Genomic DNA, 13,690 nt, shown 5'->3' with positions numbered 1-13,690 from the left:
TCAGTGCGTGACCCAGAGCCGCACCAATGCAGTGCAGAGGTATTTCCTCAACCCCAAGCCAAGAACATCACACACTGAAGACTTGTAACTTGAATTTTAAGCAATGGTACTTTCCTCGGGATATCAGCCACTAAAAGGTTTATCAGTTGCACACCTTAAATGTCAAAATTTTCTTTTTATCAGAAACATTTGTAAAAATCTGTTCAGAAAAAGCAGAGGCTGGGAAGGAAAGGGTATCATTTTGAGCAGGCATAAGGCAAAGGACTCTTGAACTGCATTTTATAGAAGAAAAATACAATAATCACTTAGGAATGTTGGTCTAGGTAGAGCAGCCTGCAGAGGTACAGCTGAAAGGAACTCTTGGAAAAAGTTGTATTGCACATCATTAATAATGCTTTATTATAAACCCTACAACAGATGCATCTGTACAGGAAATAAATGTGGTTTTGTTTTCTTGTGTAGCCCCACAGGCTGAATCATCCTTTGTTGCACAGGCAGCACAGCAACGACTCAAAGCCCCCATGAGGAGACTGAGAGATGATCAGCATGGAGTCAGGGCTGCCATGAGCAGCTCCATTTTATACACGAAGTTGCGCCCTTCCATTTTATTCCACTGGACTTCCTTGAAGGGCCCTCGAAGATGGTTCCACTTGTTGTCCTGAAGCACGTCGCCCTTGGGGAGATCTTTGCACTGACTCCGTGGAAACTGAACCATAACTTTGCTGCCACTTTCAGGACCATTACGTACTGTGATGAACAAGGATTTTATGAGTATTTTTACTCATGTTAAATACCCTCCCTCATGTATGCAGTACATTATTGTTGAGTCAATTCCAAACATGCTGGAAACAAATGACAAATTGCCTTACATATATTTATGTTGTAAGCTGGTTTCACACTTTTTCACTACAGTTTTTATGTTGGCACTGCTGTTTGCTAAAGCAAATCAAAGAAACATTTGACAAACAATCCACAGAATGCACATTTCACATAAAGTGCAAAGAAAAATAGCCTTAATAATATCAAGTTGTTGGGTGGTTTTCTTTTTTTTTCCCTACTTAATTCTTATCTAAGCTGATCCCTACCATTCTATTCCAAAAAGTACATTTTAATTCTCATGAGCTGCATCTATTAAATATTTATTCTATTGGATACCTCTCTGGAGAGGAATGAAGTCAGGACTGCTGTTATCATCAAACTGCAAGATTGGTGGAGAGAGAGTGATATTCTCCAAATCTAGGTGACAGTTTTTTTGCTTGTATTTCTTCGTTGCATTTATTTCTTTTCTTTTGGTGGTGGAGGGCTCATTATTTGGTTAAGGAGGTAACACTCAGCTTTCCCAAACATTACACCTGTGGCAGCGGATCAAAACTGCTGTATGACCACTTCTGATCTGAGAAGCACAGGTGGACACACAACTTATGCACCAACCAGAACTAACACGTGTGGATCCAGAAGCTACCTCAGCTGCCAGTTCTTTGCCTATGAAAGGTAATCTTCAAAATGTAGACCAGAGGAGCCTAGTCTTCATCTAGTCGAAACCCCTGGCACAAAGCAAGGTCTTCAAGAGCAGGTTGTTCAGAAAGATTTCCAGTCAGGTTTCCACAGCCTCTTGGGGCAACCTGGGTCCAACCATCCTCACAGTGAAAAAGGCTGATGATTAAATTAAATGATTAAATGAAATTTCCTTGTATCAGTTTGTGCCCATGGCTGGGTGCCACTGAAAAGAACCTGGCTTCATTCTCACTGCACTCTTCCCTTCAGGTATTTATGGACACTAATGATGTCACCCCTCAGCCTCCTCTTCCCCAGGCTGAACCGTCCTAACTCCTTCAGCCCTTCCTCACGGGAGAGGTGCTCCAGTCCCACGATGCTCCTTGTGGCTGTTTGTTGGAATCACTCCAGCATGTTCTGCCTCTCCTGTACTCTCCTCCCCATGTGTGGGACTTAGCACTGCCCTTTACTGAACACCCAGAGGTTCCTGCCAGCCCAATTCTCAATGTGTTCAAGTCTTAGGATGGCAGCACACACATTATCTCATTATCAGCTACTTCTCATTTTTGTATCACCAGCATCCATTTTTCTATCACCAGCATCCAGCTGCTCTATGCAGCCATGGTCCCAGTACTGAACTCAGGGTTATACCACACTTGCATCCAGCTGGATTTCATGGCTGAGAATCACAACCTTTTAAGCCTGGCAATCCAGCCAGCCTAGCTCCTATTCCATCACTCTGTCAATCAAGGGGGATGTTGGCATACAGTCTCAAAAATCCTGCTAAAATAGAAAACATCCATTGTTCTCCCCTCACTTATTGAATTAGTTATCTCACTGTAAAAAGCTTTTGGGCTGATTGAGCGTAATTTCCCCTTCATAAACTGATGTCAGCTACTCCCAATCATCTTATGTCCTTAATATGTTGGGAAACTGCTATGTTTTTTTACCCCTTCACCTTTTTAGTAACTGCAGTGAGGCTGACCAGATTGGAGTTTCCCATTCTCCTTCTTTAATATATGACACAGGCCTTCTTCCTGTCTTCAGGAATCTCTCCTGATCAACAAGACCTTTAACGGATCATAAAGAGTGAATTTGCAGCGACACTGACCAGGTCCTTCAGTGCTCACAGACACACCCTACATCATTCTTTGTTGTAGACTCACAGAATCATCCTTTAACCTCAGTAAGAAGGGTCAGGTTAAGTCCAGATCCATATCATGGGGACGTGGGATTTCTGAAGGTCAGTTTTAAGACCAAAGGAAAGAAGACATCAGGTACTCTAGCCTACCTCATGTTCTCAGCTACCAGGTCCTGTCCCCATTTAGCAGCAGGCCCAGGCTTTCCCTAGGCTCTCTTTTGCTGTTGACGTACTGACTGAAGCTCTATTACTACTCTGTATGTCCCACACCAAATTCAATCCCAGATGCACTTCATCTTTCCTATTCCCATACTTGAATTCTTAAGCAGCATCTCTATAATATTCTCAGGTCACCTGCTTCTGTTTTTTGTGGCCTTTTTCATCTGAGTTGAATCACGAACTCCTTGTTCACGCACATCTTCTGACACCTTGCACAACTTGGTGCACATGCAAATGATCATCCCTGACCTGAAAGAGGTGATCGTTGGAAAAAACAACAACCACCAACCAGCTCTTCTGGACTCCTCTGTCTCTTCATAGAACAGCATCCCAGGTGATTCATCCAAGCAGATCCCAAAAGAAAACCCTGTGCTCCTTAAGCCCAGGGTTGTGATCCTGTTGTTTGCCTTATTCCCTCCTCTCAAAATCACAATGGTTTCTACAATCTGTTTTTTCTGTGCCAGTTCTAAGAATTATTTTCATGCTTGCCTAAGTCAAACCTGGTTTAATAATTAAATGGCTACTTGGCAAAGTACTCATTCTCTTTAGGTGCCAATTCCACACACAAGAGATCATTTCTAGAATATTTTGCTGTAAGTTGTCATTGTTCTAAAAAATCCTGGAGACTGATTTTAGAGGAAAGCTTAAAAACCCTTTAGAACTTAAGAATTCTGTACACATTTGAAATAGGAAGCATTACCTGAAATGGCATAGTCTCCATTTGGCGAGGCTACAGTTATTGCAGATGCATTGCCAATACTCTCCACTGGCCCCAGGCCAACGTGATTGCTGAAGCTCAGCACGTGCCATCCCATAACTTTTGCAAGCTGCTGAACTGCATGGACTTGGTGCTGTGACATCTGAAAGGTGACAAGAGGTTCATCTTCTCATCAGTATTTGCACACCACAAAATGAAATACAGAGGAACTATAACTGGGTTCTACTATGGGTTTTTTGTGTGGTTTTGTTGTTGTTTGGGTTTCTTTTCTTTGTTTTTGTTCTGTTCTGTTCTGTTTTGTTAAAAAAAACAACAACAAACCCCAAAACATGTTATGTATGTCAGGATAGCTTTGAAGGCAGAGGCAACCACTATATCAAACACACCACTCAGCCAGATGACTCTTTTAAGTACTGCTTTCAATTAAGAAAAAATAACCCAACTGTTATGAAAAGGATTTTGAAATAATATCTGCTCTTGGACAGAGATCTTTGCTGTAAGATATCTAAAATACCTTTGCAAATATGTATTAACAATGCAAGCTCAAATAAAGGCCAAGGTTCTCTGGCACATGATTATCTCCATTAATGCTCAAGGGCTTTAAGCTTTGAACTTCAACAACTTACAAGATTAGAAGAGAATGTTTTTCGGCATCAAAAAGTAACACTTGTTGCAAAGAATAACCCAGCACTGTTAGCAGTTCTCTGAAAGTCTAAAACCACATCTTCATGAAGAGATACAATCAGCAGAGTCTGTTTCAACTTGTTCTCTTTGCCTTGTGGAGTTTGATGCAACTGCACCAGGCCAAGCACCGTTACTACAGACCTGTATTGTGACTATTTGCAACGTGTATTAGGGAGACTGTCACTTCTGAACAGAACCAGCAGCTTGCTCCACGCAACTAACAAGCCTCAGTTCAAATACCAGCTGATTTAATAATGGCTGCTGCAAAGCAATCATTGACAACACAGTGCTGAAATGACAATAATTTCGGGCTCATTAAGATCTCTAGATTGGATTTGGTTACAGTAAGTTTAATATATTGAATACCTTGTAGCCTGCTCTCACTGGCTGGTTCTGAAGTCAGCAACAAACCTATAGCCCTGATAATGAGTATCACTATCAGTAGTATTTCTAATGGAAGGGCAAAAAACTGATTGCTGCTAGTGACCTGGTATTACATTTTATAGCAGTTGCTAAATTCACTATACAAACATACTGGAAAATCCAGTTATCCACCTTTCCCGTAGGCAATAACTTCATTTCAAGTTTTCTAATGTTTTCTACACAGATAAAGGTGAGATTTTCACTTCTGTTCCCCAAAATACCAGAAGAAAAGGAAGAACAAAGTATACGAGTATACCTGAGATAAAAGGAAATCCTGCAGCTCTTGCTCTTGATGAGACAGTGTAATAACTCTTCCATCTCTGTGCACTACTCTGATTTGTTCAACTCCAATGTTGAGCTGTAGTTGAATGGATCTTTGAAAACAAGATACACATTTATTCAAGATGCATTATAACACCTCAGAAAATAGGAAGTTTGTTCTAAGAACACAGAATTCTTCTGATTACTTGATAAGAACTCTAAGATAAGGATAGGGCAAAGCCTATGGAATACAATACCAACTTCAAACGTCTCAGTTACATCATTCACCACAACTATATTCACACCCCTCTATAATGCAGGGCAAATGTATTCCATGGCACATTCCCAGAGCTGGTCCGCTGCTTGTTCAAATCAAGTCCTGAGGTACCTCACAGCCCCCTCCCTGCCTCTGTGCCCATTTCCTTCCAGAAGACAGGAAAAAATTTACTAAGGAATGGTTCTATCCTGCTGTCAAGACTTAAGCAGCACAGGTACTCTGGAAGAGAGACTGCAAACTGCACCAGTGTGGACAGAGCCAAAGAGAACTGCTCAAAAAGGCCAGAAGGTGCTAAGGCAACCAGCTCACCCTCCTGTACCTATCAGTGAACGCACCAACGGTCAGCACGTAAGCATTCGTTTCCACTACCTGAAGTCTCACACTTCAGTGACAATACAGTAATAACATAAATTACATGAGCTTCACATTTCAGTGCCTCTATAACCAAGCGAGGGCAGAGTACTGACTAGCTCTCCATGCCCAGATTGGAAGCTTAAAGGCAAGCATGTACAGAAACACTCTATATTCAGCTATCTCCATATGCCTCTGTCCTAAAGAACCACTTTCCTCTTCGAACCTTTCCCTGAAGAAAACTGTGCTAGATAACTACTTACTAAGTTTCAACATTAAATGCACTGTAAAGTGGGTGAGGAGGTAGCTGTTCCTTCTCACCACTCAGAAAAACACAACAGTTGTACACAAAAACAGGCCCCTAGCTTTCTGTTTTACAGCAAATCTAAAATTGGGGGTTGAAACTAGATGATCATTGTGGTCCTTTTCAACCCAGGACATTCTATGACTCTATGAAAATTGCAACACACCACTTGTATATGCCATGCTACTGCAATGCCAGTTTACAAATAAAAGATGCAAATGTTTTCATACTTACTTGCATATCTGTTCATACCCTTGAGAAGTTATTAGAACTTTAACACTGGATTCATAAACATCATTTATATTTGACCAGTGGGCCTGAATCTGAGGATCCTCAATACGACTAGCCAGACTGTCAATGGTTCGAGCAGTTCTAGAGGAAAAAGAGACATTCCACTCAAAATAACATTGCTGATTTGTGCCGTTATCTTCTTTAAAGGAAATGAGTCGATGTACTTCAAAATTCTAGCTGCAAATTAAGCACGGCTGTTTACTGTGTCTATTTCACATACGTTCTGCAGAAGTATTGCTGCAGTATTATTCAGCATCAGCTGCTCAGCAAAGAACATTAAAAAGTATAACAATCAGCAGCCTCCATCACAGCTGTCACAGACCTCACTAAAAGGAAAAATTCAGATTTCTCTGGCCAAGTATTGTGTGATCATACATCGTTATCCTTCTCAGTACTTAAACAAAGAAGTAGAAACTGAACACTGACAAAAATCCTGTTTTCCATAATGACCCATTTCATCACACAGCTCGTGACCCACCTGCGCCTCAGAAAGATGTGTTTTGCCTGTTTTATGATCTTTTCCAGAAGTCCTTCGTTTGACTGCAAAGAACTGATTTCATTTTTATCAAAAGCCTGTGGCCCCGCTAGCCTCATTCTCTTGTGGCCAAAAGGGGCACTTGCTGGATGTGGCATCACTGTGGAGCTCAAAGTTTGCTTGTGACACTGCAAACAGTTGTTAAAAGAGAAAGTGACCAAATAACACAACTGCAAGATTTAATACACATACTCTGAATATGCTGATTCACATCAAATCTTAAAACTGTTCCCTTTTCTACATGACTTCATGGCTTCTGGAGCCACGTCCTATGGATAGGAACACTTTCTGGAACACGCTTTCACAACTGCTGGGACATCTGCACTTTCTCTGTTCAGGGAGGGAGCACACCTCTACCTATTTCCCCAGGTCTTCCCATTTAATTACATGACAATCTAAAGCACTGAAGCAGTGATCAGACCTCAAGTGAAGCAAAGTTACTGCAGACATTTATTGTTCTTTTCTTGTGGAAGTATAATCCGAATCAATACTCAAATCATTAAGTACTTGATAAACACTAATTACACACAGAGGTAGAAAAGGGAAACTGAGGAGCTGGACTGAAAAAACCCTTGCATGGCTTTTCCCGAGTGAGCAGCCAGGTTTAAGCTTTGGTTCAGAACCAGTGTGCTATTAAAGCACAGCTGGAACTCCTTAGTCACCAACACACAGTAAACCTGACCAGCAGGTTGCTTCACAGAAATGGACAGAAATTTACTGGCCTCTAGTGGCCATCTGTTATTACAGCAGTGCATAAGGCCTGCAAGTCCAAGCAAAAGCCAAAAAGAGCCCCCTCCAATCCTGGACTATGAATGCATTACCTCTCTGATAAGTTGATGCAAATTATGTTCCAGAACATAGAGATGATCCTCAGGATTCTGTTTTTCCGAAGCAGACTTCTGTGATTTTTTGTCATTGGAAGAGTGACACAGAGAAATAGACAACTGCAAACCTGTGCAAAGCAGGTTTTATTTAATAATAAGGACACAGTTTCCAAGCAGGCTGTTGAGAACTTATTCTTGACCTTATACAGACATCAGCTTTACAACCAACATTCACTATCTCAGAGAAAAAAAATGTAGAAATCAAATGATGGAGAGCACAGCAGCAAAAGCAGGTAACAGTGTTCACTGAAGTGCTGTCAGGCCAACTACTACCTCAACAGGTTGATTTCATACCTATTTCTACAACTCAAACCCACACACACAGGAAAGATAAAAAAAGAAAAAGGTTTCTTCGTAAGTAGTTGTGCATCCCTTGTACGAATTCAGCAGCTCTGACCCATCTTCATCTTCTCTAATTGCCCCCACTGAAGAGCATCACCCTTAGTTCCACAGATAACCCATTAACTCACCTCTAAAGTTTCACCTACATGAAGCAGTGATCTTTGCAAAGCTCCAAAACATGTACCTATCACTACAGTTGACAAAACAATGTTAAGTACTACTGACAAAACCCAAAGTCTGTATAATAAAATATGAGTAAGTTAGAAAATAAAGTGTATTAGTTGAATTTTACTATAATTAGCAAGCAAAAATTTGGGAAACTCTGTTTTTCATAATCTTTGAAAAGCAAGGTTAACGCTTTGCTTTGTTTCTTAAACTAAAAAAAAAAAAAAAGTCTCATAAAACAGAATTTCAGTCTGCATTTAACAAGTAATCCTACCTGGGAAAGGCTGAGAGATGATCTGATTTTTCACAACAATGTGAGGAATTTGTGATTTAATTTGAACAGCTTCTCTTGACAGCTGGGCAAAGATTTCTTTACACAGGAGAACATTCTGTGCAGTCTCCAGTTTTGTCTGCCAGTGGGGGGTACCTGAAAATATAAATTCACGTCTTCAGAAAAGTAAAGAGAAGCTGTTTTTCTGTTCAGATACCAAATATTCTACAGTAGTTACCCTGAATGCCAGCACTGAAGTAGTAAGGTGGTATTAATGGTTTTAAACTGAGACAGGGGAGGTTTAGGTTAGATATTAGGAGGAAGTTTTTCACTCAGAGGGTGGTGACGCACTGGAACAGGCTGCCCAAGGAGGCTGTGGATGCCCCATGCCTGGAGGCATTCAAGGCCAGGCTGGATGTGGCTCTGGGCAGCCTGGTCTGCTGGTTGGTGACCCTGCACATAGCAGGGGGTCAGAACTAGGGGATCACTGTGGTCCTTTTCAACCCACACCATTCTATGATTCTTCTACAAATTGAGTATTTCTCAGAATTTATTTAGATTAAATAAGAATATTCTTGTCCACTCTTCTTTAAAGCTTTATGTGAGAATTTTCAAATTAAATATCATCTATTTCTTGAGAACACACCCAGAAAATAACATACCTGGTTTTGATTTTGGCATGGGTCTTTTAAAGAGATTGACTGTCCCAAGGTCACCAATGTCTGGAGCTTGTTTCTGAATAGAAACCTATGTGGAAAAAGAAGGAGAAAAAAAAAAAAAAAAAAGAAAAAGGTTACCTGAAGTTTATTCTTTGTTGCAAGCATGCAAATAGCATAAAATCCATGCTTTTGTATTGAAGTTTCTGGCAAACCTTTATATAGGCTGATCCCTCTAAATCACTTGGGATTTGAACATCCAAAGGACAGTAATCCTCAGGTATCTTTTTATCCAGGTCAATGTCAGTGTTTTTAATCACCTCAAATGTGCCATGATGAAGGAAAAGGGAGCCTAATCAAAGAAGAACAAAGACACATGTAGTAGAACCCTAAAATCATCCAAGTTGGAAAAGATCTTCAGGATCATCAAGTCCAGTCATTAATCTGATCTACCAAGTCCCATCACTAAACCATGTCCCTTGGTACATGTCCACGTATCTGTTACATATCTCCACATGGGGACACCACCACCTCCCCAGGCAGCCTTTCCAACCTTAAACTATTCCCTTCATGAAGAAACTCTTCCTAGTATCCAATCTAATTTCTCCTGATACAACTTGAGACCATTTCCTTGCACCTTATTGCTTGTCACCTAAGAAAAGAGACCAACACTCTCCTTGTTGTAAACACAGAATCACAGAACAGCCCGGGTTGGAAGGGACCTCAAGGATCATGAAGCTCCAACCCCCCTGCCACATGCAGGGCCACCAACCTCCACATTTAATACTAGACCAGGCTGCCCAGGGCCCCATCCAACCTGGCCTTGAACACCTCCATGGATGGGGCATCCATAACCTCTCTGGGCAGCTGTTCCAGCACCTCACCACTCTCATAGTAAACAATTTCCCCCTGGCATCCAACCTAAATCTTTCCTCCTTCCACTTAAAACCATTTCCCCTTGTCCTGCTGTCATCTACCCTTTCAAAGAGTTGAGTCCCCTCTTGTTTGTAGATTCCCTTCAGGTACTGGAAGGCTGCAATGAGGTCACCCTGCAGCCTTCTTTTCTCCAGGCTGAATAAGCCCAGCTCCCTCAGCCTGTCTTTGTAGGGGAGGTGCTCCAGTCCTCTGATCATCTTTGAGGCCCTCCTCTGGACCCTCTCCAACAGCTCTCTGTCTTTTTTGTACTGGGGGCTCCAGACCTGGACACGGTACTGCAGATGGGGCCTCACAAGAGCAGAGTAGAGGGGGACAATCACCTCCCTGTCCCTGCTGGCCACCCCTCTTCTGATGAAGCCCAGAATACCATTTGCTTTCTGAGCTGCAAGGGCACACTGCTGGCTCACGTTAAATTTTTCATCTATCAAGTTCCCCAAAACCACTGTCTAGGTAGTTGTAGGGAACACTGAGGTTTCCTCTCAACCTTCTATTCTCCAGACTACACAAGCCCACCTCCCTCAGCCACTCCTCATTATTCTCATTTTCTAGTCCCTCCAACTTTGCTACTCTTCTCTGTACACATCTGAGCAACTCCACATCCTTCTTGTAGCGAAAGGCCCAAAACTGAACCCAGTACTCAAGGTATGGTCTCACCAGTGCTGCATGGAAGGGGCAATCCTTTCCGCAGCACAGTTTCTGATGTGGGCCAGGATGCTATGGGCCTTCTTGGCCACTAAGGCACACTGCTGGCTCACATTCAGACATTTTCTAACCAGCATCCCAGGTCCTTTTCTGCCAAGCAACTTCCCAGCTGCTCTTTCCCACGCCTGTATTGCTGCAATGCATTTGTTGTGACCCAAGGGCAGCACCTGCCATATGGCTTTGGTGAGACTCAAGGAGAGTCAGAGCTACGGCTTCTTCATTAACGGAAGATGAGCAGCTCTAAATCTCTACCCACCTTCACTGCAACAACAGGTGCCCAAAATAATCAGTTTAAATGCCTACGAATCTGTGTTCAGAAAAGAGACTCCTCAATTTAAAAAAATGCTTCATGGGCTTTTGTCTATAAGGCCTACTTGTCAGCCAGCATAGAACTGTTCTTTAAAGCAATCTTTACTAAAACTCTTCTTGCCTTTAAAGTCAGTTTCTAGGTTAAGGATGGTGGGATATTTTCCCTGATAATAAAACAGGTGTTCTCTTACAATTCTGTCTCATAATTATGTGTTATTAACTGATATGTATTATTAAACATACTCCATCTGTTTTTTTCAGCTTAAAACACTCTATGTAAAATCTTAATATTCATTTCTAAGTAAAGGCATAACACCCTACTGCATACCTGCACTTCTGTAGCTCAGATCACCAAGAATTTTGTCTCCCACTTTTCTCAGCTTCCAGTGCTGTCTCAGCCTCAGTAGTTCCGAGTTGAAGTCTCTTTGTCGCTTATTTTCCTGGTTTTCTGCAACTGATTTGGATAATCTTTCTGCTCCTTTTAGCAGGATCTGAGCTGCACCTGCTAATGACTTCTTTTTTGAAATCAGCTGTAGAAACTGAGGATTCTAGGAGGAAAATGAAACCCAACAAACATGTCATGGTTTCTGCTGTGTCTCATATGATGCTGTGTTTTGGCTTTGGGAAAGAAAAGTTAATAATACACCAACGTTTTAACTGCTGCTGAGCAGCGCTCCACAGAGGCAACAATGTTTCAGCTTCTGACACTGTGCTGACAGTGAGGGAGCTTTTGCTGGATGCTGAGTAGCCTATTCAGAATTACTTTCACATCAGTATTATATGGCCACAAGAAGCACTTTGATTTACAACTCCAAGAAGCCACTGAGCTCAGCATGCTTTCCCACTCTGAGCCCTCCTACTCACCCATAGAGCACAGGATGAAGACACCATGTGGAGCACCACCAGTTTTTGTACTTATCACTCACACAGAAAAGCCTCAGTGTAACAAAACCTTCAGTATAAACACACAGGAAATGCATACGCTGCAACGAACCTGCTTGGCAGGAGGAGGATCCTGCACCACTGGATCCAGAGTCATGAACTTTTTATCCTTAACGATGCTGAGGACATCATACAGCACACACATTTCAGTCAGGGCACTTCTTAAGTTGTTTCTCACTGAGTCCCAAGGCCAGAGGGACGGCTGAAACTTCACCAACCCTGAAAACAAAACAAATATAGACACAAGGTATGTTTTGAGAACGAGTCTTACACCCTATCGTTTTACAAACCTGCCACAAAAGCATAAAACACAATGTGATACATGGGTTTATCTTATCTCCCTTTCCCCAAGGTGTTTTCTAGGCCTCTGTCAGAAGTATTTTAGAATCATTTGAGTTGGAAGAGACCTTTAAAGGTCATCTAGTCCAACTGCCCTTCCACGGGACCCCTACAGCTACAACAGATTGCTCAGAGCCAAGTTCAGCCTGACCTTGAGGGTCACCAGAGCCATCTCCATCTCCCTGGACAATGTGTTCCAGTGCCTCACCATCCTTACTGTAAAAATAGTTCTTTCTTATATCCAGCCTAAATTTCACTCTTTTAGTTTGAAACCATTTCCCCTTATTCTGTCACAACAGACCCTGCTGAAGAGCCTGACCCTTCCTTTCTTACAGCCCCCCTTTGGATACTGAAAGGCTGCTGTCAGGTCTCCCCACAGCCTTCTCATCTCCAGGCTGCACACCCCAGCTCTCTCAGCCTGTCCTCATAGGAAAGTTGTTCCATCACTTGGAGCATTTCTGTGGCCCTCCTCTGGACACGCTCCAACAGCTCCACGTCCCTGCTATATTGAGGACTCCACATCTGGACTCAGTGCTCCAGGTGAGGCCTCACAGCACAGAGCAGAGGGGCAGGATCACCTCCCTCGCCCTGCTGGCTGTGCTGCTCTGGCTGCCCAGGATGCGTATGGCTCTCTGGGCAGCTAGGACAGACTGCTGGCTCACGTCCAGCTTCCCATCCACCAACACCCCCAAGCCGTTCCCAGCAGGGCAGTGCTCTATCCTTACAGAGATAGCGGTGTTTGCCATGCCGCAGACGCACACCCTGCACCAGGCTCAGGGGAACCCCACGAGGTGCTCCCGGCCCGACCCCGCCGCCCTCCGGGTACGCACAGAGCAGCCGCAGCGGCTGCAGTCCGCGCACCCCCACCCCGAAGGCCTCCGGCAGCCACACCGCCCGGTCCGGCCGCCCCCACCTTCCTCATCCTCCGCCTCGCTCGGCTCGGCCCAGGCGCGGCCCGCCGAGCCCGGCTCGTCCTCCTCGGAGCCGGAGCCCTGGCTGAAGTCGATGCGCTGAGCCAGGCGCGCCAGGTTCTGGGACATGGAGAGGGGCTGCAGGTAGGTCTCGCTGCCATCCAGCCCCACCTCCTGCACCTGTTTCTCGCACGCCGACTCGATACTGATGCGCACCGCCGGCACTCCCGCCATCTTGACGCGCCCTCCTCGCCTCCTACGGGTGCCGGGCGGAGCCGCGAGCCGAGCGCGCTCGGCTGTTTCCGGAAGCGGCGCTCGGGCGGGGCCAGCTTCACGGGAACGCGCTCGGGCGCGGTCCCGACCGCAGCGCGCGCGTTTTGTTTGGCAGCGCTATTCCTCATTGGCAGTGGGTTTGTTCTGCATGCTGAACGCAAATTCACTCCTATTTCCACATCACCGAAACAGTCGCACAGGAAAAGCCACCAATCAATGATCAGAGTGCAGCATTAGTAATGTTTTAGTGAAATTACAGCTC

At 43.8% G+C, this 13,690-nt stretch overlaps 1 protein-coding gene across 1 annotated transcript; it reads right to left on the bottom strand.

Annotated features, from left to right (window-relative positions):
- Positions 1-541: 541 nt before the first annotated feature.
- Positions 542-13,398, bottom strand: MED17 (mediator complex subunit 17; the record flags this gene model as incomplete). Its single annotated transcript, XM_079549415.1, has 12 exons — positions 13,158-13,398; positions 11,958-12,124; positions 11,292-11,511; positions 9,232-9,368; positions 9,023-9,107; positions 8,364-8,516; positions 7,520-7,650; positions 6,642-6,826; positions 6,107-6,244; positions 4,936-5,053; positions 3,555-3,714; positions 542-747 (listed from the first exon to the last, which is right to left on the bottom strand). Exons 1-12 carry the CDS (start codon positions 13,387-13,389, stop codon positions 542-544), a joined length of 1,932 nt encoding a protein of 643 aa, XP_079405541.1. The 5' UTR covers positions 13,390-13,398.
- Positions 13,399-13,690: the final 292 nt, after the last annotated feature.

The sequence above is a fragment of the Tetrao urogallus genome, assembly GCF_951394365.1.
Source record: "Tetrao urogallus genome assembly, chromosome: 1".
NCBI lineage: Eukaryota > Metazoa > Chordata > Aves > Galliformes > Phasianidae > Tetrao > Tetrao urogallus.
This window is presented reverse-complemented; position numbering and strand designations above follow the sequence as displayed.